Source organism: Notolepis coatsorum (assembly GCF_963971535.1).
Source record: "Notolepis coatsorum genome assembly, chromosome: 3".
Lineage (NCBI taxonomy): Eukaryota > Metazoa > Chordata > Actinopteri > Aulopiformes > Paralepididae > Notolepis > Notolepis coatsorum.
In genome coordinates, this window is record NC_140167.1 from 108,416,265 (window position 1) to 108,440,471 (window position 24,207).

At 46.6% G+C, this 24,207-nt stretch overlaps 2 protein-coding genes across 2 annotated transcripts in view; one reads left to right on the top strand and one right to left on the bottom strand.

Moving 5' to 3' along the window:
- Positions 1–550, top strand: part of myl1 (myosin, light chain 1, alkali; skeletal, fast) — a 6,458-nt gene extending 5,908 nt beyond the window's left edge. The window contains 1 exon segment of the mRNA XM_084310210.1: positions 14–550. Within this exon segment, the coding sequence (XP_084166336.1) occupies positions 14–42 (29 nt within the window). The 3' untranslated portion in view covers positions 43–550.
- Positions 551–2,466: 1,916 nt separating this feature from the next.
- Positions 2,467–24,207, bottom strand: part of map2 (microtubule-associated protein 2) — a gene marked incomplete at both ends in the record, with an annotated part of 117,919 nt that continues 96,178 nt past the window's right edge. Inside the window, 5 exons of the mRNA XM_084311336.1 lie at positions 2,467–2,691; positions 3,136–3,245; positions 3,789–3,870; positions 7,722–7,814; positions 10,710–10,802. Of these exons, the coding sequence (XP_084167462.1) occupies positions 2,467–2,691; positions 3,136–3,245; positions 3,789–3,870; positions 7,722–7,814; positions 10,710–10,802 (603 nt within the window). The remainder of the gene's footprint in view (positions 2,692–3,135; positions 3,246–3,788; positions 3,871–7,721; positions 7,815–10,709; positions 10,803–24,207) is intronic.

The following is a 24,207-nucleotide window of genomic DNA, read 5'->3' on the forward strand; positions in this document are numbered from 1 at the left end:
GCGTCACCTGCAGCCTTTGTCAAACACATCATGTCCGTTTAAGGAGCCTGCAGTTCTGAGTATTGGATAAGTGCAGACCCCATGGTGTCAAGACAACATCCACTCGCTGTTTCCAGCGGCCGCCCGAGGAAACACGGGGAACTAAGGACTATGAGATGTCGTTAACTAAACGGTTATTTTGATTTGTTTTGTTCTACACTTTTTTCCCCCCGTTTTCGTCCAACTGTTTGCGCTCTCTCTGTCTATATTCCCCCCATTTCCATTGGAACCCGTCCTATTTTTTCCACAAGACGTTCCTTCACTCTTCCTTCTCCTGTCACGGCGGGTGTCTCCAATCCTCTGCGGCGGTGTGGTGGTGAGGAAGGGAAGGTTGGGACAGTCGGGTCACTTCCCATCCCCCGCCACCTGGCTGGCTCTCTTGTCTGCCAGAGGTAGTGACTGGCTTGGCCCCAGGACTGGACTGTCAAAACAAATCACCCCCCCCCCCCTGGAGTCTTAATTTATTATACTCTCCTCTGTTGTTTCACAATAAACTTTTCACAAACTCCCATCACTGTATGTTCTGAGGCTCTTGATTTCTTGGCTTCCATTTCTTCACTCTGAGAGTAAAAAAAAACGAACAAAAAAGAAGACGCTGGTCTCATATACATTTTTATCCTTATTTTATTGTTATATTAATTGTTAAGAGCATTTGTAATCAGTATCATATCAACAGGAGAAAAACTGCGTACATCTACTTGACATTTTAAATACATTTACAGTTGCTGGGGTAGGGTGGGGTGGTTGGAGGGTGGGGAGGTGTGGAATGCAGAAATAACACAGAAGCAAACCAATTGGGGTCGGTGGGTTGGGTTGGGAGGGGGGGTGGGGCTGGGGTATTTGGGAAGGGGGCAGAATATACCACAAATGGTGGCACTGAACAAAACAAACCAAAAAAAAAAGCTTACCGAACACATTATCTGACAGATGCAATCGAGTTTCCTCAAACGTTTTGTTCTCTTATGAAATTTTTTTTTCCCCTTTCTTTCTTCGTTTTAAATTGATTTCTGTGGTTGTTCTCTTCCCTCTCATATTGCCACAAAACTCCCCTATACATTAGCATCCCCATATGCCCGGCATAGGATCTGGGATGCAAACACTGTCCAACAATAGCTGCTTCCTTTATTGAAATCTCAGGTTCGCCATCACCATGGCTTCATCCACAACGCGGTTTGAGACAACTGCTGGTCCTACTAAGTGCAATCTCAGGCTGCCTCCGGTGGCGGGTGTACCATCCATTCCATTTATTCACAGCCGCAATAAAGATTATCTAAGCTATCTGTACTGTAGCCCCAGAGACTTTCTGAAATGTTTTATATGTGGAATGAGCTTCTGCCCCAGGGTGTGATATTGTTGTGATGTTGTAAGCTAAGCAGTGTTGTATACCACTGTTTATAGGAACTAGATGGTACTATTGAGAAAGTGTACATTTATCACTCCTCTTCAACAAGACTGAGATATGCACTCCTTTAGCAACACCAAAACAATTGTCCGAGGTCGTCACCAAGCATAACATTGTAGGTCACTAATATCTACAAAAAAAACACAAGTTTTTCTTTAATCCAAGGATTCGGGAAATAACTTACTAAAATCTTTTAGTTTGAAATACAAAATAGCCTCTTTTTGTACTAGAATCAATACATGCTCATCATAACTTGATCTAGTTTTTGCAATGATGCAATTTTACAGGTATAAGTTATAGTCGGACTGTAATTTATCTTTGAAATCCATTTGAAGACACGTGGCTGGCGATTAGCTTGTATATTTATACATGTTTATATATATTTGTATATATTGTATATTAGATGTTGGGCAAGCATGACTTGTGGTAAGGATGCTTGGTTTTGGGGGGAATCGCGTCCATGCACTTTTACTGAGCAAAAAACAACACGTGCTGTTTCGGTGTGGTGGCCACATGGAAAAGGCTGCTGTTGCTTCCAAGCACTGATCACTGATCAGCCAAACCAAAAATGCTGGTCCTTACCAAGTCTATTCTGTGCAAACCGCTGCAGCTGATCTGAGGCCAGTGCTTAGGAATGAACTACTCTATCCACCATTTAAAAAGAAGAGACCAAATAAGGAACGGGAGAAAAGCATAAATATATATACATTTACGCCAGAAATAGATAGGGAAAAAATAAGGACCAAAGAACAATACTTCCTAAATTGAGTCTCTAGTTGTGGAAAGAGTCTGTGTTTGTAGTTGTGGCGGGGAAGGAGGGGGAGGCGGTGCCTTTAGAGGCTGTGGTTTGGTGGGTGGTGTTGGTGGTAGGAGGAACCCCACGATGGCAGGAGAGGGTTGGGGGGCGGGGGTTGGGCGGGGGGGGGGGGGGGGGGGGGGGGTGGGTGGAGCATTTATTGGTGATCAGGACGGAGGTTTAGGGGGAACAGGATGACGTCCGTGGAGGTTGAGGAGGGATCCGCGGTTCACAAGCCCTGCTTGGCCAGGGCCGCCGTGACGTCCTCAGCCAGGGTGGCGAGCTGCGGCGACTCCTGCATGTTGAGGCTCCCGGAGGAGGACAGGTGGCTCTCCCGGTGGCGGTGGGGGGACGCAGAGCCAGACAAGCCCGGGGACTGGGTGATGATCTCGGCACCGTGGTCCATGCGCGCCTTGGCTGTGTCTCGGAGCGGTGGCGGCTTGTGGCTCTCGATCTAGAGGAGCGAGACGAGGACAGATGGCGGGAAGACATAACGCACATGTGAGCAAGTTAGAAGAAGGACCTCTTGTTAACCAAAAGTCAGATTTTATTTAGATTTTAGTCAATTGTATTCAAACTTTGTTTATCATTGCGTGATCGTTGCAAAACAGCTGTGATATAATTCCTCCACATTTCAAGGGTCCTGGACGGCTTTTGCTGAGGACATGTTGAGATATAGGCATTTTCAGTGGAATTGCGTTGCTAGGGGAACAGCTCAGGTCTATAAACCTTTTCAAACTTGACAAAATAAGCATTCTAAATAAGTTAATCTCCCGTTGCAGTGTTTGCTGATATAAGCAGCTGACAGACCCAAGCTGTCTCCCTAGCAACAGAAGGTCTGAAATGTCAAGAAGCACTCCTGGAGGGCAGCTGGCCAGGAGGTGACACTTAACAGCACGTGGCCTCCACCAGGAGCGTGGTGGTGTGCATTGTCCAGGAACCCCACCTTGGCCTGGGCCTTGTCTTTGAAGTCCAGCTTCACACTCTCTATTCGCACATGACCTCCCCCTGGGAAACAGAGAGGGGACAGGGGAAGTATGAAAACCACTACTTAAAGCTACTTAAAGGGGAATGCCACCCATTAAAAAAATATTCACATTATGTTCTTGCTGTGCCCCAGGACAGTTCAGTCAGGTCACATTTCATGGCCTCATGATTTTACATCCCGGTGACATCACCAATTGGAGGGTCTCTGATTTCTAGCTTTACGAGAGAGTGGTGCGTGTTCACACATAATGACTTAACTGTCCTGGGGCACAGGAAGAACATTATGTGAATTCCTTTTAAGTTATACATTTACACTTGATGTTACTTGGCTAAAAAGAGCTATGGTGAAGAAACAGACACAGATAAATCCATAAATATTGCTTCTATCACTAAATGTCTGTCCATATGAGACACATCACAGGGATATTATGTGTGTGACTTCATACTAGTGACCGGAAAAATTAAGAAAATAGCATCTGGATGTGACCAGCAGATGGCAGAAATTAGAAAGGCAGTTGTGATTGGAGGATCAAGAAAAGAAGGCGGGGTTTGAGATAAGTATACCTGGCCGGTGGCGGATGTTGTCTAGCGAGCCACACTTGGAGGTCACATGACTCAAGTCGATTTTCTTGTTCTGAATCTGCACCTATGAGGGCGACATGGGTCAGGGGTCACAGTTCATTCTGGGGTCATATACACTGACACTAACCCCCACCCCCCATGACCGTCAGATGGAGGTCAAGTGTAACTGTCATCAGTAGTTTAAGTAAATTACTGTACTAGTCAACAACCTGAAGGGAGATGCATTATGGGATATTGTATACATGACAATATTGGCTATGGCATATTTGACCTTAGAAGAATAATAAGAGGATGGCTCAGTGTCGACATAGAAACATTTGAAAATGGCTTCCCTTGTTACCACTGGGAGACAAATGGCATTATAAGAAGTAAGTCCAACGGACTTAAGACAAAAGATCAGAACACATTTTTTCGTAGCTCCACTTAAGAAATGTTCTGGTCGATTTTTGGATTCACGAACGGTGCCTTCTCCTGGATTCGCTCTTAGCTAAGAGTAGGATTTAAGCTGCTCCTGGCCACCCGTCTTGTTGCGCGCTCCTGGCCACCTGTTCAGCGCACACAAACACACATGCACACAGTATAGCCTATGTGCGTAATGAATGAACAGTAGGCTTATATTATCCTAATGACTTGTTTCATTAGGAGATCGCAGATACTGTATATGCGCTGCCCTATAGTAGGTACCGTACGTACAGTACACATCTTAGTGTAACATCTTAAGGCCGCCACAGAGTCGGGCATACTGCGAGTGGGCTGGACTCGTTTTGAGGTTTCATAGTCAAGCGTACCACCGTGTACCAATTTCCTACATTTCTCATGCCAGTTTACTACATTTAATGCAGGTCGATGTCAACCAACCATGCCAAGCAGCCTTTTGTGTTCAGTTCAGTTCAGTTCAGAGTTTTTATTTGCCACATGGAATAATACAATCATAGTTTCTTCATTAAAAAATCATAAATAGCCATTCCATGGACAAAAGGAGCAGGAAGAAGAATAAATCTTATAATTACCTGCCCCTTATTCCTAAACTAACATGTATTTTCTTAATGGTCGGCGTATAACCTTATTTACACAAATAATCATTTATACCATTATAAAAGAAACACAATCCACAGTTAAACAAGAAAAATTTAAATAATAATAATAATGATAAAGAATAAAAAAGAAAAGAAAGAGAAGAGGAAAAAAAAAGATCTCACTATTCAAATCACATTTTGATTTTCATACTGACTAAATATTTTTTTTTTATACATTTTTTTGAATTGATAAACACTGTTACATCCCTTAAGCTCGCTATGGAGAGAATTCCATAACTTTACACCAATAACTGAAGGACACATCTGTTTAAGTGTGGTACGTGCAAACTGATAAAATTGTATTTTCTCCTACTAAACTCACTTTCTAAATGAAAAAGATTTTGTAGTTTTTCTGGCAGTGTATTATTTCTTGCCCTAAACATAATTAACATTGTTTGAAACTTAACCATGTCTTCAAGTTTAATTATTCTAGATTTAATAAATAATATATTTGTGTGTTCTCGATAACTCACTTTATGTGTGATCGTGACACCGGTGCACGATGCGGAGTCCGCACGGACCTCTGCTGAGTCCAGCCTGCTCACAGTACGTCCAACTCTGTGGCGGCCTTTAAGATGTCACGCTAAGATGTGTACTGTAAGTTCTACAATATGACTACTATAGGGCAGCACATACAGTATCTGCGATCTCCTAATAAAACAAGTCATTACACACGTAGCCTATACAGTATGCGCGCGTGTGCGCTGCGGCAGGTGGCCAGGAGCGTGCAACAAGACGGTATAAATATGAAATATTAATACAGTCTATTCCACTATAGTTATAGTGTGCTGTATGATGACAATAAAAAAAAAATTTGATCCACTTTTTCTCCTTATTTTCTATTTTTCTCCCATCCCAATTTCGTATTTCCAATTCTCCCCTCCCCTGTCTTGAACGTTGCTCGACTATGCCCCCCCACTGGTCGGTTGTAGGGAGGATAGAAGCCTTGCATCACGTGTCCCCTCCGGTACACGAGGAGGCAGCCTGTCACATCTTTTCACCTGCCAGTGCGGACTCTCAGTGGTGAGGTGTAACACATGGGAGGCTCACACTACCCCCGCTACTTCCTGTCTCTGCTGTGCAGGCGTCCCTCAACTGACCTGTAGGAGTCGCTGTCCACAACGTCCAAATCCCCACCCATCGACTTCCACCCTCTAACTCTGCCAATTGAGTTAGTATGACGGCTGGCCCAAGCCGGAAGCAATGCTGACACCCGGATTCGAGACCAGAGTCTCTTGCATTGGTGACGAGCGCAATCTCCGCTGTGCCACCCAGCCGCTGATGACAATACATTTGAATCTAATCTAATTTTGATCCGTCACAAAGTGTTTCCGCGCTACATGTTGAATACGGGGATCAGCACATGCAATGCTGACCCTCGTTTTGCACACGGCCCTCACATTATAATGAGCTGGAGGGGCGTGTCTGTATGCAAATCGGGTCTACAAGAACACGCTCACGGGGGTTTGCAGCTGTGATCATTTGGCAAGTTAAGACAACCTCTCCATGCATTGATGAATCCGGGGGTAACTGTCCTAGGCTTTCTCTTACGAACTTCCAAGGAGATTGTCATAAGAGAAGACTTAAGACAATGTTGGTGAATGAGGTCCATTGTCTCCCAGTGGTGGATAAACTCTGTGAGAACATTGGGGCTGTGACCCATCTTAAAATGTCTAGATCTGACCTGTACCAGAATATTTTTCATGTGATGGCAGCGGTTTGAATGTGAATACGTAGCGATTAGCTCAGAATGACAGGTTGCGGACTTCTCTATTCTGACCGACTTATATCTTATGGTCAGGTTAACCCCAGGAAAACGGAAAGCCACTATCGAAATGACAAACAACATGTTCCGAGTGTTGTTGGTGTCTGTTATGGCAACCGACCATATCAAGATTGAATATAGAAGCTACTGGAGTGCAGTGACTGTGTTGTCTCGGACTGCAAATCAAAGGTAGCTACCTTTTCTTTTTAGTTTGTTTTTGCCCATACTGGCATGTTCACAAACATGTCAAATATATCCAATAAAAAGTGAAGTAGAACAGGAAGATGGGGGCAGTAGAACAAGAATGCAGAAGTGAAGTTAGTCACAGGCAAAGACAGATAACAGTCCATTACATTCTGAGAGACGGTTACAGTATGTAGCTAATACACACCCAGAGGATCTGCAGAAAGGGGGAAGAAACCCAAAGCGAAAGGGGAGAGATTTACACAAGGAGTGAATGAATGAGACGGTAAACAGAACAGGTCTAAAAACACAGTGGAAGGAAATCACACGAGACACAGTCTTAGAAGAAACGGTTATTTTTTAGAGAACTTTTTAGGGTTATATAGCTTGACATGTCCATCAAAATGAATCACCATTTCACTTGACGTAGTATCAAGTAGCCTATGCTTTTTTAGTTAGCTTATTATTGACGTACGTGTGGTCCCTTACACATGCGAAATGCTAGCAAAGATATGTGAAGGTTAAAAGGCAGAAATGGAGTAGCTGGGATTTGTGTCAGGCTGCGGTTTTCTTGTCTGAGAGTATAATCAAACAATCAATTCATTGGTCATCTTTACTGCATATAGTCAAGTATGGAAGTGAAGAAAATATTGCCAAGATTCAACCTCCTTTCCTCCCGGGACACAAAAACCACAGCGAGAAGGTGCCAAGAGCAAAAGCAACCAGGCAAGGAGCAACAACGCTGCTCCTTCTGGTGAATGAGTGCAAGAGAACGAGAGGAAAAACTGATCACATACTACGAAGCGACGAAGTGGAGGAGAGAAAAGGCTCAACGCTGAAGAAAAACAAAAGCGACACCGAAGGATAATGGAGGTACAGTGCGAGACTCACGTGTCCACCTCTCGCTGAGTAGCCCCTCCTGTCCAGGGAGCCACACCTAGACTGAACATGGCTATAGTCCAGCCTAACACTGGGGATGAGAACCTGCAAGGAGGAGGGGGGGAGGGAGAGGGGTTGGGTGGTTGTGACACGGCACTTTATTTTTAAATAGGGCAAAATCGATACGTTGAAGTGATATCGGTATAGCAGTAAGAAAAAATTCGGTATCCATATTGTGAAGACTGCTATATGGGTCATTTTAATCTAAGTGAAGTTGTACTTTCTTATTAATGCCCATGGAGAAATGATTCTTCTGCATTTCACCCATATAACACTTATATATAACACTGGGCAGCCACAGACAGGCGCCCTGGGGACCAACAGCAAGTGAGAGAAAGCGAGATAGAGCAGAGTCTGGCAGACCTGCTTTACACTGGTTTTAAACTAATGTATAATCTAAATGTAAGACCTAAGGCCTAAAATAATGATATTAATAATCACAATATCTTAAACTCGGATCATAATATAAATACCAATTTCCTCTCTGTGTGTTCAGTAGAAAGCTATCCAGCTGCAAACTAGCCTAGCTTAGCACAAATTAATGGAAGCGGATACGGACCAGCTAGCCTAGCTCTTAGCCAGAAACACCTCTCTTGCAGTTTTAAGATAGGCTAGTGGTCTGTAACTGCTTCCACTCATTAGTGCTAAGCTGGGCTAGCTTGCAGCCGGATAGCCCTCTACTGAACGCACAGAGAGGAAATTAGTATCTATCTTCTTGTCTGACTCTGGACAAGACGGTATGCGCATTTCCCATAATGTTGGTGTGTTCCTTTAAAATAATTGCAATATTTCATCAATACCGTCAAAATTTGAATGCCAATGTTTGAATGTGCCCTTTCCAAGATGCCTGGACTGCTAAGTGGACTGTGTTAGCTAGCCCTCTTTTACTTATCCAGCCTGACCTCTGATTTGTCCTTGGCAGAGCTGTCTAACCTTTTAGTGATTGTCAAGACAGGAAGCTTAAACGTTAGCACAACATCCCCTGACCCGTAAGCCTGCACCAAGGCCAATGTGGTGAAATGGAAGCCAAAGCTATTTAGTGTATTTGAAACCCAGTCAGACTGTGTTCCTGGAGAGAGGGTCTGGCTAGGGAGCAGCTGTAAGGAGGAGTGACACAGAAACACTGATACACAACATAGCAACGGAACTTTTCCCACATTAGAAAGAGGTAAAGAGACAGGACTGAAGAGAGAGAGAGGGGGGGGGGGGGTAAATAGACAGGACTGGAGAGAGAGAGAGAAAGAGATACAGAGAGAGAGAGGTAAAGAGACATGACTGAAGAGAGAGAGAGAGAGAGAGAGAGAGAGAGAGAGAGAGAGAGAGAGAGAGAGAGAGAGAGGAGGGGGGGGGGGGGGGGGGGGAGAGAAGAGGAAAGAGGGAGCGAGGAGTAAGGCAAGAAAAAAGATGGCCAGAGAACTCATCTGAGCTGGAGGGTCACGGCTGGAAACATGAAGAGAACAAACAATAGGGCTCCTGGCGTTGAACACATGAGATACCACATGAGATACCAATCAACTCTCTTTCGTATGTAGTTTTCACATAGCCTGCTCTGTGCCCAACTCCAAGACGATTTGATAGCTTTGAAGAAAAATGCGTGTAACATCTGATACAAGAAAATAAATGGAGAAAGAGAAAACATTGTTTGGGAGCTCACGAGGATGAAAAGTATGATGGTATTTAATACAATGCCATGATATTACCATTCGTATCATGGTTTAAATTGGATTATATCATGGTATTATTCAAGTCCAAATGTTGTACCGTGGTGATACATGACTTTTACCATGGCAGTACCATGGTAAATAATTCATATATTTAGACCATCAAACTACCATGATATGTTTTTTGAATGGCGAGCATGGGAGAATGCAGCAATGTTGATGAGTCAGCAATACTGGATACGGAATGTATACTACTGGGTATATTATTACTACTAGAGTACATATACACCTCTACCTGGTATATATTACAACTAGAGTACATATATACACTATATACTGGGTATATATTATAACTAGATGACCAACAAGAAGAGGACACTTCAGTTCTGAATACAGGGGGTATTTGGGAGGCAAACAGATTATGTGAAAGGAGTGTTAACATGTAATGAGTAGTGATCAGTGTATAAGTGTAATAGTGTACGGTGACAGCTGTAAACTGAAACGAGAAAAAGTATTCAATGGACAAATAACTAAAAAACAAGGAGGACTGGTAGGGTACTGGTAGCCCTAGTAGCGAGGTGGCTAACATAGGAAGTGTGTCATTTGAAAAAAAAACTGCCTTTAATATAGGCATACACTAATACCAATACTGGTATCGTATATGGGTCAGATTCCAGGCTAAAATAGGTATCAGAGAATTTCCCCAATACTAAAACCTGATACCAAGAAACGTGTACTGTACCATGCCACTGATGCCAGAAATCAAAGCAAAGTAACTTGATTTGTTGCATTTTGTTTTATTGTCATCTTTTTTTGTTTTTGTTTTAATTTTTAATAACATAGAAGTATGTTAGATCTCTCTAGTTGATTATATATCTCAATCATTCTTGTCCAATGACCCCAAACCGATCCATCACTTATACAGTTCAGTAAAAGTGATGGATAGCAATCAGTACTCTGTGTGTCGGCCGATGTTGAAAGTTTAGTGCACAGAATCGGCACCGGAAGTGAAATAGTGGTATCGGAGAGAGAGAGAGAGAGAGAGAGAGAGAGAGAGAGAGGGGATTGATTGATTGATTGAAAACTTTATTAACAGATTGCAGAATGGGTACAATACAGTACAGCTCAATACACACAATTGTTAAGGGGATGCAGACCAGAGAAAGACTTTCGTCTTGTTTACATCAGGGTCCCCCATTTTCAATTCATCAGGAATGGGGGGGGGGGGGGGGGGGGGGGGGGATGTGGGGAAGGGAGTAAAGATTGGAAGGGTACATACATTGCCTCCGCGGGGAGAGTGCTTCAGATTATCCCTGGAACCGCACTTTGACTCTACGTGACTGAAGTCCAGCTTCTTGTTTAAAATCTGAATCTAGAGAAATACAGAGATGACATGGGCCTCTTAAATGGAGGGGATGGAGGTTGAATGCTTGTGTGAAGCCGGTGGAAGCAGACATTAGGAGGACAGCAGTGAGGGCAGTGCACTGGTGAACATGGTGCCAACACAACGCTTAGCCATGAGAACCAGATTGGTGGATCTCATCCCCATCATCATCATCATCATCATCATCATCATCATCATCATCATCATCATCATCATCATCATCATCATCATCATCATCATCGTCATCATCATCTCTGTTATCATCATGTCATAACCATGTGATTAGAAATCCATGATGACAACTCTGATATTAAATAAATTTAAAATTTAAAATATTAAAGTGCCCACAAAAAAACGAACAAGAACAGGAAAAGAAAAGAAACAGGGAATCCTGTGAAGGTTTGTATGTGACATGTGTGTGACATGTGTGTGACATGTGTGTGACGTCTGCAACGTGAGTTAGGAGTTGCGAGGTAGATCAGGACACAGTAAAAGACAGTGCTGATGTATACACGCGGTCTGTTGAGGGACTTTATGATTCTTAGATCTTTGGGACATAAGGGAAGGAGTCATGAGGGAAAGCAGGCACTTCTTATCTCCACTCTTGATTACCTAACCAGGCTGTCTGACCATGTGCATAAAGATTGTTTGATTGCTTATTTAATAACTTTATAAATGAATAACAGTTGTAAAAGACATTCGAATGGGGCCAATTTGCAGCCTTTCAGATGTCACTCTTTTCCAGTGTATCTGTTCATAAGTGTGACAATTATCGCCTCATTGTAGCTCAGTAGCTCACAAAGGCAAAAACGTAGGTTGAATCTGATGTGTCTGTCTTTAGAGGACAGTGAGGGAAATGTCCCTTCAGCCTTCATTCTCCTTCTTTCTCTATAATGACGAAGCTGTTTTGGACATCAAAGCCTGGATGCTAAAGCTTCTCCATTCTTTCAAGAACAGGCTTGAAATGTGGAAAAATGCAGCAGGTCGGAGAGGCGAGCATGTGATGGAGCTGAGGTGCGCATCAAAATAAATGGGAGCACTTCAGTTCCAAGGGACGTACATGTGAAAGAAAATGTGGCCAAAAAAACTACTTTATGACTTGCTTACCCCTCTTCTTCCCGATTGGAAAATAAGGCTTTGGCGATCCGACGCCATTCAGCCTGGTCTTTAGCTACTCTCTGTGTCTTCTTGCCTCATTAATTTCTCTCAGCTCTCCTTCAACTGTGTCCATCTTAATGCTACCTCTGGTATCCTGTCCTATCTGAGCCACTGGCGTTTTATTTCAAAGACCAGACTATTGCAACCAGTTGTATTACAAGGACCAGACTACAGCCAGTTTTATTACAAGGACCAGACTACAGCCAGTTTTATTTCAAGGACCAGACTATTGCAACCAGTTTTATTTCAAGGACCACACTATTGCAGCCGGTTTTATTTCAATGACCACACTATTGCAGCCGGTTTTATTTCAAGGACCAGACTATTACAGCCAGTTTTTCGGTGCAGCTCCTCATGATATTGTGTTGGGCCAGAAGATGCGGCAGATTTTCCTCAGACACCGTTGTGGAAAAGCATTGGTCTTGTCCATGTCTCATTTTGCCTCACCAGCATTCTGAGCCATACATCAGGACAGATTTGACATTTGCTGTTATATTTCGTTATAGCTTACGCTTTGCTCTATTGGAACTATCCCTTTAATCATACTAGCAATGAAAAACGTTCTCCACATGTACACACCCACCTGCCTGGCCACACCCACATCCGCTCCTACATATATGTGTATAGCACCGCTTTAGTTTAGTGCTGAAGTAGTTAGTTAGTAAAGGAGCTGCGTTGATATTGTATCTTTGTTTTTTCTCTCTCACACATTTTCGAGAAAATAAAGCGATATAATGTCTTCACCACCGGAGAGTCTAGAAGATTATTCTGACCGCCACTGGCGCTTCGCATTTGGGGCGCGCGTCGCTGAGCAGTTCCCCCCGCGGGCATTGTGCTCCGGCTGGCCACTGGATAACATGCTGCTTGAAGCGGTTGGCTGAGAGAGCCGATCTCTGGGTGGGTGGTGCCTTTGCGACGCGGGGCCTCAGGTGTGTCAGTTGTGCGGGGGTGCTGCGCAGCTTGCGTCCCTAGCAGAACCAGCCGGTTCCAAGCGAGAATCCCTTCGTTGGCCTCTCCATAGCGGTGTGGAGGGGGATTCTTGTTTGACGCCCCACGACAACACAGTGCTCCTCCTCAGAGAGTTTGTAGCTTTGTTTTCCTGGGAGCCCCGATTCAGAGTCTATAGGGTTCAAGTCCCTGGTCTCTGAAAGAAGGAAGCCCTCTGCCGCCACGCTTGATGATGATCCTGCTTGCTGAAAGTGGGAGGCCTCCCGGCGTGAAGGTTGCGAGCTCGGTGTGTTTTTGTTAGAAAATTATCCCCGAGCTCAGGGCAGCAGCGGCCGGCATAATCGAGGCTTCGCTGTTGACGCCACTGTATCTCTGACAAGGAACGCCCTGTGAGGGAGGCTTGGGTTGTCTGTCCTTTTTCTTTGGGCTAAGGAGGAAGCAGTCGGCTATTTTGAGTGACCAGGGCCCTCATTTATTAACAATTCTTAGAAAGTGTTCTATGTTCGTACGTAAGCACAGCATTTAGAATGTGTGTACGCACAGAAATATTGGGATTTATCAACCGTGCGTACACAGGTCCTACGCTCCTCCGTGTTGATAAATACCTCTTTGTTCTACCGTCAATGCTCGTGCATGATTATCCATATATGGTCATGAAACACCCCCCATGGGATGTGAAATAATGGACTGACCCGAGCGAACTATGAGAAACTCCACGAGCGAGATTGTTCACGGAACCAAGAAGACACAACCCGTGTTATGGGATAAATAACAGGCTGGCGGACTTGTACATGGTGATGTCAGATATCAAGACTCCCTAAGACCATTGCTGCAATTCTGCCTGGACAGCTCAAAATACTAATAAAGACCGTTCGTTAACCACTGTTTGGCGTTAGTGTGTCATTATAACCATGCTGGAATATGAATGCCTTTATTCGTTCTGTTCGATTGGCTACCGGGTATAATATGATTTGTACTAGAGGCATACAATCTATTTTGTTGTCGGTATTAGGTAGCCTATATGAATTACATATAATAGCAGCCATAGCCTACATTATGCAACAGTAACTTGCGCATATTTAATAACACATGGCACAGCCCTACGAAGCCCTGCATACAGTAAACCAACTTGATCATTAATCTACCTGTTGTATCTTTACGCTTATGAAAACATTAAATAATATGTATAGGCTATAGGCCGTCGCTTTGCATTAATAGCCTATATTCTCAAATGGCATTTAATGGCTATCCGACTCCTCGCTATTCTCGGACAGACCAGTATACCTTTATATCATCATTGTAGCTGAGGGGTACAATTCCCTGACTGTATTGTTAGATATGATATTTAATACCACTACCTCATGTACTTTAACTTCTGGCCACCCAGTACAAGATATAAGTATGATGAACACTTTCCCACCTGATGAAACGAACCAACACAAATGGACCAAATCGAATATTTAATACAGCAAAGGGTGTACACAATATTCACTTAATTACATTTATGATTTGAAATGTTAAGTATGCACTTTTATGGCAAATGAGTATTCGTAGGTAAATCAACATTGAATGTCCAATCTCTGGTTGCGCAGGGAGTAAGTATACAACCTGGAATATTTAGGAAACGATAGCGATAGTACTTAAATAATTATAGCTGGATACACTAAGGGGGGGGGGGGGGTCCCGCTGGTTGTAAGACAGTAGGAGGGGGGGGGGGGTTAGAGAAGTCGCTGGCGGTATCCCATCTGGCCGACGGTGTCTTGGGAGAATCCAAAGTCTTAGACCCAGTGCCCACAGAACCTCGGGCCGTAGACGAACACAGCTGGACCCTCTGTGGAACGGTATCTGCCGGTCCACAACGGAGAGACGTGGTGCGACCTCACGTGTAGAGCGCCGCCTCACCTGTAGTCCTCTCCGGGGGGTAATTCCAACACTCGACAGTGTTGGCCTTTATCCATGGAATAATCAAAGCACATAAAGCATAATCCAAGAGCCGTGGAAGGCTCGCCGTCGTCGGGTAGAGTAATCCAATATACAGGTCCAGTCGCTCTTGACCCGGAGCTCCTCGGATGCAATCACCACTAGGGGTCTGACCAGCCTGGATAAGCGTCCAGATAACGTCAGGAACGATGGGGGTACTGATAACTGTAGAACTCGAACCGAACGATGCACCATACATAAATAGACTATTATTAGCTTAATAGAATACGTCCAACTCGACGGTATGGTGCCAAACTATGACCATTCAACTATTAATCTACACGATATCTCAATGCCTATTCTGGGCCAAGTAGGCCCTACTACACCGCACGTGCTTCGTGGGGAGGCTTTTGCGTCTGTCACTCTGTTGGAGGGTAAAGAACTGGACTAAAAGAAAGTTCTACTTTACGAGCGTCATATATATATGCGCTATGAACAAATAGTACCACACGTATTTCGCCCGGCATATTACTGCGCGGAACCGGGGGCTGCCTCGACATGTTAGGCGGCACGATTGAACTTGAACCTAGGGGTATGGCAACCTGGCGCCAGGTTCTAGTCCAATGGTAGAATGAAACTATTATGGGCTGTTTAGTAGAAACGGGGATATTCAATGCATATTGTACAAGGAATATACAGGGGATATCAAACGATATACAAATACAATTAAATATATATAAATAAATATACATATTCGGTTTAATCTGATCCTTCACAACAGCCGCCCCCTAATTAGTCCCACCTAATTAGCTAAGCAGAGACAGATTAACCGCACTGTCTTCCACTCAAGGTCCGCTGTAAGGTCAGTCAACTCACAAAGTCATAGGGTCATGGTCATCATCGATAGTATCTGGGAGTCGGGGCAGTTCTATGAGCCTTGCCACGGGCCGTGTGTAGGTGCGCCCTTGGACGAGTACTTCAGCTGCTCGGACCTTGCCATCGGCACCGGTGATCACTTTGCTTACGCGGCCAGCCGGCCACATAGCTCTGGGGAGTGACTGGTCAACTATCATGACGACTGTTCCTTCTGTCAAATTGTCTCTCTCTTTTACCCACTTCTGGCGGGTCTGTAGAGACGGTAGGTAGTGAAGTAGGAAGCTGCTCCAAAACTTGTCAGCTAGTACTTGGCTGTACCTCCACATTCTTCGGCCGTTCGCTTCTTCGGGCCTGTACATTGTCTGGGGTAGCGCGGGGTCCAGCCGCCCCATTAGGAGTGTGTTGGGGGTGACTGGGTCGACATCTGCTACATCACTGGAGACGTAACCGAGGGGTTTGGAGTTCAATACTCCCTCGATCTCCGTGAGGACTGTCATTAGGACTTCCTCTGCCACAGTCTGGGCTCCGAGTACGGCATACAGGGCTGTCTTTATAGAACGTACTTCTCGTTCCCAGGTTCCACCGAAGTGGGGTGCGTTCGGGGGATTAAACTGGAAGTCAACCTGGGCTGGAGCGAGGTGGGTCTTAAGTTCTGGGCCCATAGCTTGGAAGCTCTCTCTCAGCTCTCTTTCTCCGCCTTTGAAGTTGGTCCCGTGATCAGACAACAATGTAGACGGTTGTCCTTTCCGTGATATGAATCTCCGGAAGGCCATAAGGAATGAGTCTGTGCTCATGGTCGGAAGGAGCTCGATATGTATCGCTCTGGTGGTCATGCATTTGAATACAATACCCCACCGCTTCTCTGTGCCTCTTCCTCTTTTTATATACAACGGGCCAAAACAGTCCATGCCTGTGGAGTGGAATGGCTTGTCGCCGATTCGGAGGCGACAGGGGGGTAGGTCAGCCATCCGTGGTATGCTGGGCTGCGCGCGCCACTTACGGCAGTCTAGACAGGTTCGCTGGAAGCACCGTACTGCTTCTCTCCCTTGTAATATCCAATAACGACGTCTGATCTCCGCGAAGACTCTCTCTGCTCCGGCGTGGTGCACATCCTCGTCGTATTTCTTTATGATCAGCTCTGTGACCTTGTGTCGGCTGTTCAAGACGATCGGGTGCTTAATGTCATCTGGTAGATCAGGGGCTCTCCGCAGGCGACCACCCACTCTGATGAGATTATGTGCGTCACTCTCTGGTGCCAGGTGAATCAGTCTGCTGTCTGATGGGACGGGGTTTCCTCCCTGTAGACAGTCTAGCTCATCGGGGAACGAGTCTCTCTGGGCTCGTTGTAGTAGAAGAAGTTCTGCTTCTTCGTAGTCAGCTGCTGACATGTCAGTGGTGGACTGAATCTCTGGGTGGTGCCGCAGGAATGTCCTTTGTTGCGCACTCTCTAGGGTAATGCAGTCATCTATGTTCGGGTCTGTGGAGGCGACAGTGCTCAGTCCACAGAACATAGGCTTCTTGTTCTCAGCCTCCTCTCTACTTGCTTCCCTCGGGGTGGGCGTAGGCCAATCTCCTTCCGGGAGCTGGAGGAATGCTGGTCCGTCACTGGAGATGTTGTGACGGGTTAGGTCATCCAGGGACATTCCCCGGGTGATGACGTCAGCTGGGTTGTGTTTGGTATCCACATATCTCCAGCTTGCTTCTTCTGTTAGTTCCTGAATCTCGGTGACTCTGACTCCCACGAAGACTTTGTATCTGCATGAATCAGACTTAATCCATGTGAGTACTGTCGTGGAATCTGACCACAAGATTGTTCTATGCACCGGAATGGTGAGTTCACGTTGGATTAACGTGGCTAGATGCGCTCCTGCGAGGGCTGCGCAGAGCTCTAGACGTGGGATAGATTGTTGCTTACGTGGGGCTATCCTTGAGCGGGCCAGTATGAAAGCAGTGTGTATCTCTCCTCCCATCTCTTGGGCACGCAAATAAGCAACCGATCCGTAGGCTACTTCGGAGGCATCGCTGAAGACGTGTAGCTCAATCTCGCATGTCTCTGGCCTCACTGTGGATGGGAAGTAGCTGCGGCGTATGTTGACACCTGGGAGTGAGCGGAGTTCCGTCTCCCACTCTCTCCATGTTGAGGCAAGGTGTGCGGGTATTGGGTCGTCCCAGCCCTGGTCCTTGTCCCATAGTGCTCGTACAATCATCTTTGCCCTGGTGGTGTAAGGTAGAATACATCCCAGCGGGTCATATTGTCTGGCGAGTGTTCTGTACACACTCCGTCTGGTGGTCGGTATCGCCGCCGACCTTCCTTGCTCTGGAGCCAAGGGTTTGTGTCTATAGTGGAGCGAGTCTGTTTTGAAGCGCCAGACTAATCCTAGTGTCATTTCTTGGGCTTCTCCTGGGATTGTCGCCATCCAGGTCTCGCTGCTGGCAGCCTTGTCTGCGGAGGAGAGGCTGCGCAATACGTGCGGGTCACTGCTGGCCCACTGCCTGAGATCAAAGCCTCCTTTGATTAGGGAGGCGCATAACTTGATTAGGAGAGCCTCGGCTTCTTCTTGAGTCGAGACGCTTTGTAGACAGTTGTCTACGTAGAAACTGTTCTTCACACTGTGTCGGACCTCTTCATCTGCTGCTGGGTCCTCTGTGACGTGTTTCTGTAGTGCAAATGTAGCACAGCACGGGCTGCATGTGGTTCCGAAGGGGAGTACTTCCCACTGGTAGATGGATGGGTTCTCATCTCCGATCTTCTCTCTCCATAGGAACCGTAGCAGAGGCTTGTCCTCCTCTACTAGTCTCACTTGCAAGAACATCCCTTTGATATCCCCGCTTATAGCCACCTTGTCCTGGCGGAAGCGCAGTAGCACGCCTAGTAGGGAGGGGCCGAGTGTGGGGCCGGGCAAGAGCTCTTTATTCAGATTTTGGGATCCGATCTGGTAGCTGCAGTTAAACACAATGCGATCCTTGCCATTGTGATGGACCTTGTGATGCGGCACGTACCATGATTCGGTCGTCTGATCGGCCTCTTTAATGTCAATCTTTGTTACGTGTCCCGCTGTGATTAGCTTCTCAATCTCAGCTCGGTACACACTCTGTTGAGCGGGGTCTTTGGCTAGGCGCCGCTCTGTGTTCAGTAGATAGCGCTCCGTGGCGTCTTTCTTTGCGTGAAAGGGGGGCATTCCCTCTCTCCTCAGGAGTGGAGTTGCGTATCTCATCACTCCGCCGACTGTGACTCTCTTTGTCCCCTGCTCGAGTAGGTGGATGGCGTAAATGTCTTCTTTAGAGCGAATGTCTTTCTTTTCGTTCTTAAAGGGCATTGTCTCTAGGGTCCATAGCCTCTCGACATGCTGCAGGAGAGTGGTGTCTTCTTCTGTCGTTCGGGAGTGGAAGCAGCTAGTGGCTGCGGTTCGGTTGAGAGATTTAGCGAGGGGGCCTTGTAATGTCCATCCTAAGCGGGTCTCGACGGCTGCAGGACAGCCTCGGGGACCGGTATGGACCCGGTCAATCGGGACTATGAGTTCTGCATGGTCGGAGCCTATCAACAGGGTCGGGGTAGCGCCGTTTATGAGCGGGATAGGTAATTGGCGCAGGTGCACATATTTATCCATCAACTTGGTGACAGGGTAGGTGTACTGCGAGAGTCCTATTTCTTGGCTGGTGAAAGCATTTGTGATCTTGTACTGTCGCTCTGGCTGCCCGTTGGCTGCGATAGTGAAGGAGACATTCTCGCCCTTTATCGTCTTCAAATCTCTTCTTATTGTCCGAATCGTCATTTCGTTCTTGCTCCCCCGCAGTCCCAGTTGAGTCGCAGCGGAGGCGAGCAGAAGGGTCTTCTCTGACCCGTCATCAAGGACGGCGTAAGTGTCCATGACTTTATCCTGGTAGCTCAATGTCACACGGACTACCTTTAAGAGCACTTGAGCTCCGTTGCTGCTGGCGGGGTCAATGTACATGACACTTGCCTTGGTGCCGCTCCGTGGTGCAGGTGTAGGCCGTCTTCCGTTACTATCGTGTAGTATATCTAGATGGGCTCCATCGCACCGGCTGCACCTTTTCTTTAGGCGGCATTCGGCTGCCATGTGGGGCCGCGCACATCGATAACAGCGCCGGTTGGACTTTATCCATTGGCTCACTTCTTCTGCATTCATCTTTGTGAATGTGTCACATTGTGACAGCCAGTGTTCTTTCTCACAGTAGGGACACGCTATCTTCCACTTCTCCTTCCTCGAGGGGGTGCTGTGACTCTTACTGCTCGGTACTGACTCTGATTGGTGCATGACAGTCACCGATCTTCTTCCATCATTTATTCTCCTGGGTCCCTCTCTGGAGCTTGGCGTGCTCCGCCCGAAGGTGTCCAGTCGTAAGCTGCTGACCTCTCTCGCCAGGAAGTCGGCCAGATCAAGGAGGGATGGCTCGGGGCCGTCGGGATCTCGGTAGTCCCTCTGCCGCCGAAAGCGCTCCTGTCTTGCGGGTGGCAGCTTCTCCAAAATCCTCTCAACGTTAGAGTTGGCGTACAGCTCATGCCTGCCCTTCTCCCGTTGAGCTCCCAGCATCCCCACCAGGGACTGCACTTTGATTGACAGGTCATCTAGTGAGCGATTGTCTGTGGCTGGGGGTAGGCGGTCAATATGCCTTATCTCCTGGATTACGTAATCCCATATACGTCCATATCTTTGATCCAGCGCTGCAAGGGCCGCTGTGTATGGGGTCGAGGAGGTAGCATAGGCTAGCGCTATATTGTGTGCTCGCTGTACTTTCAGGTGCTTCAATAATATTGCATACTTGTGGCGTTCATCAATGACATCCGCCAGCATTGTCTCTAAGCACATCCGGAGCTCCGTGTACTGTGCTCGACTCTCATAGGCGAAGTCTGGGATTGATGGCGTGGCGTTGTATGACGCCGTGGATGGCGAATACATCGGCGAGCGTTGGGGGAGAGACCTCCTGGGCGAGTCCCCTCTTGCGCCTCGCTGTGGGCCGGTACTGGCAGGGTACCATGGCCCGCTGGTCCAGGTACTGTTCCTCGGGGCTGGTCGTGCGTCGTGCTCACCCGTAAATAGAGTCGGGGGTCTGTAGCGCAGCGCCGCGGGGGTATAGCCTGGACTATATGGGACCTCCTGGTCCGGTGGAGTACTGTGCTGTCGTCGGGCTTGGTTCTCCTCTTCTCCCTCTTCTTCTTCTATCAAATCTTCCAGATCTTGTAATCGTTTATTTAGCTTCTCCGCAGTGTAGGCCGCTCCTTCCTTGTAGCTGGGTCTCGCTTGGACCGGTATGGGAAGGGGGTCTGCGGGGGTCTAGACTCGGTCTGTTGGTCAAGTTCAGGGTCGCTTGCTCGTTGCGGTGACGCTGCTCTTGACTGCTGTCTCGACGAGTTCCTTGAGCCCCTGGCGGAGGGAGAGGGAGTTGTCCTTTTGATCAGCTGCTCTATTAGTTGCGCTTGTAGTCTGTCGCGCTCTGCGTCTCTTTGGGCACCGGCAGCGGTGCGCTGGGCGTCGGCGCGGTCTCTTGCCATATTCTCTTCCATCTGGAAGCGTCTCATCTCCAGACTTGTGTGCTGTTCTTCGCTCCGTTGCTGTGCTTGGAGGTGTTCGCGCTCGCTGGTCGCCTGGGCTTGGAGACGTTCGCGCTTGCTAAGCGTCTGTGCTTGGAGCCGATCGCGTTCGGTAGAGGCTGTCAGGCTGACGAGGAACGCCTGTTGTAGTATCCTCTCCGCTTCGCTGGGGGAAGGCGGTAGTGGAGGTGAGCCGCGCCTGCGTGAACCGCTCCTGGGGGTACTCGTTGGGGAGTCCTGGAGCTCTAGTTCCTCGGCGCTCTCCTCTTCTTCTTCCGTGCAGAGTTCTCTCTCTGTAGGGTTGTCTTCCTCCCGGGGCGTGTCGGGGACTACTTCTTTAGTAGTGGCGGGGGGTAAAGGCATGTCAATTCCCTCCTGGTCTCCACCGTGGGCTTGGTCAGTTACATTAGGACCTACTAGGGCCTCTGTGGTCGGGGAAACCTGGTTGTTAAGGTCAGACATAATTTTACTTTCTACTTTTACTATGTTTACCGTTTGTCGAAGGCTAGGTAGTTGACTGACAGTGTACTGTAAGCCTCTAAGTACTGAGGTGTCTGTCGTCTGCGCCGCGGGCGTTCTAGGTTAGGAGGATCGTTTCGTGGAGTGTTCATCATAGGCCATTTCGATATTAATAACACTATATTAATATTACACTAGTTACCATCCGGCTCGAAGGACCAATTGTAGCTGAGGGGTACAATTCCCTGACTGTATTGTTAGATATGATATTTAATACCACTACCTCATGTACTTTAACTTCTGGCCACCCAGTACAAGATATAAGTATGATGAACACTTTCCCACCTGATGAAACGAACCAACACAAATGGACCAAATCGAATATTTAATACAGCAAAGGGTGTACACAATATTCACTTAATTACATTTATGATTTGAAATGTTAAGTATGCACTTTTATGGCAAATGAGTATTCGTAGGTAAATCAACATTGAATGTCCAATCTCTGGTTGCGCAGGGAGTAAGTATACAACCTGGAATATTTAGGAAACGATAGCGATAGTACTTAAATAATTATAGCTGGATACACTAAGGGGGGGGGGGGGGTCCCGCTGGTTGTAAGACAGTAGGAGGGGGGGGGGTTAGAGAAGTCGCTGGCGGTATCCCATCTGGCCGACGGTGTCTTGGGAGAATCCAAAGTCTTAGACCCAGTGCCCACAGAACCTCGGGCCGTAGACGAACACAGCTGGACCCTCTGTGGAACGGTATCTGCCGGTCCACAACGGAGAGACGTGGTGCGACCTCACGTGTAGAGCGCCGCCTCACCTGTAGTCCTCTCCGGGGGGTAATTCCAACACTCGACAGTGTTGGCCTTTATCCATGGAATAATCAAAGCACATAAAGCATAATCCAAGAGCCGTGGAAGGCTCGCCGTCGTCGGGTAGAGTAATCCAATATACAGGTCCAGTCGCTCTTGACCCGGAGCTCCTCGGATGCAATCACCACTAGGGGTCTGACCAGCCTGGATAAGCGTCCAGATAACGTCAGGAACGATGGGGGTACTGATAACTGTAGAACTCGAACCGAACGATGCACCATACATAAATAGACTATTATTAGCTTAATAGAATACGTCCAACTCGACGGTATGGTGCCAAACTATGACCATTCAACTATTAATCTACACGATATCTCAATGCCTATTCTGGGCCAAGTAGGCCCTACTACACCGCACGTGCTTCGTGGGGAGGCTTTTGCGTCTGTCACTCTGTTGGAGGGTAAAGAACTGGACTAAAAGAAAGTTCTACTTTACGAGCGTCATATATATATGCGCTATGAACAAATAGTACCACACGTATTTCGCCCGGCATATTACTGCGCGGAACCGGGGGCTGCCTCGACATGTTAGGCGGCACGATTGAACTTGAACCTAGGGGTATGGCAACCTGGCGCCAGGTTCTAGTCCAATGGTAGAATGAAACTATTATGGGCTGTTTAGTAGAAACGGGGATATTCAATGCATATTGTACAAGGAATATACAGGGGATATCAAACGATATACAAATACAATTAAATATATATATATAAATAAATATACATATTCGGTTTAATCTGATCCTTCACAACAATCATATTCATATTCATATCATAGTTTACTCTATCAGCCTACCCAGCATGTAATATGTTCTTTGTTAGAACTCAACTCGTTATTATTTTGCGCATAGATTGCAGAAATACGGGAACGTTTTGATTTATATTAAAAGGCTTTGACATTGTAAAACTAAATACGTGGAATTCTGTAAGCAGAATACAAGTCATATCACCCATACGATATATGCTCTGTATCCAGAGCGTATGCTTTTCATTCATTTAAGACACATTTATTGCAAGGGTTTTGTATACACATAAACTCAACAAATAACCTCTGTTCTCGTTGCAATGCGTTTTTTATTCTTTCTTATAGGAAGGGGGAAGAACACTATATCGTGGGTGTTCATATGATATGACTTGTATTCTGCTTACAGCTTCGGGGTTCCACTTATTACTTTTAACAATGGCAAAGTCTTTTAAATATAATCTAAACGTTCCCGTATTTCTGCAATCTATGCGCAAAATAATAACAAGTTGAGTTACGCGGAGCGCAGTCAGTGCTTATTTCCACGTTGTAAACATATTCTACCACCGGGCGCCAGCTACGCATGCTCCAAGCTGTGCGTAGATATACGCACAAAGTCAAGCACAAGTTCAAATTGATAAGTCCCACACTTTGCTTAGAAATGATCGTACGCACGGGTTACGCACATATCTGTGCGTACGCAACGTTGATAAATGAGGGCCCAGGCCTGCATCGCTATTCCCCAGCTAACAGTAGGCCTGTGAGAGCTAGTCGTTAGCTTACTGCTGCGTTAGCCGGTAGCTAACGAACGGGCCGGTAAGAGCTAGCTGTTATGCTAACCGCCAGCCTGGAGTCAACCGTTAGCT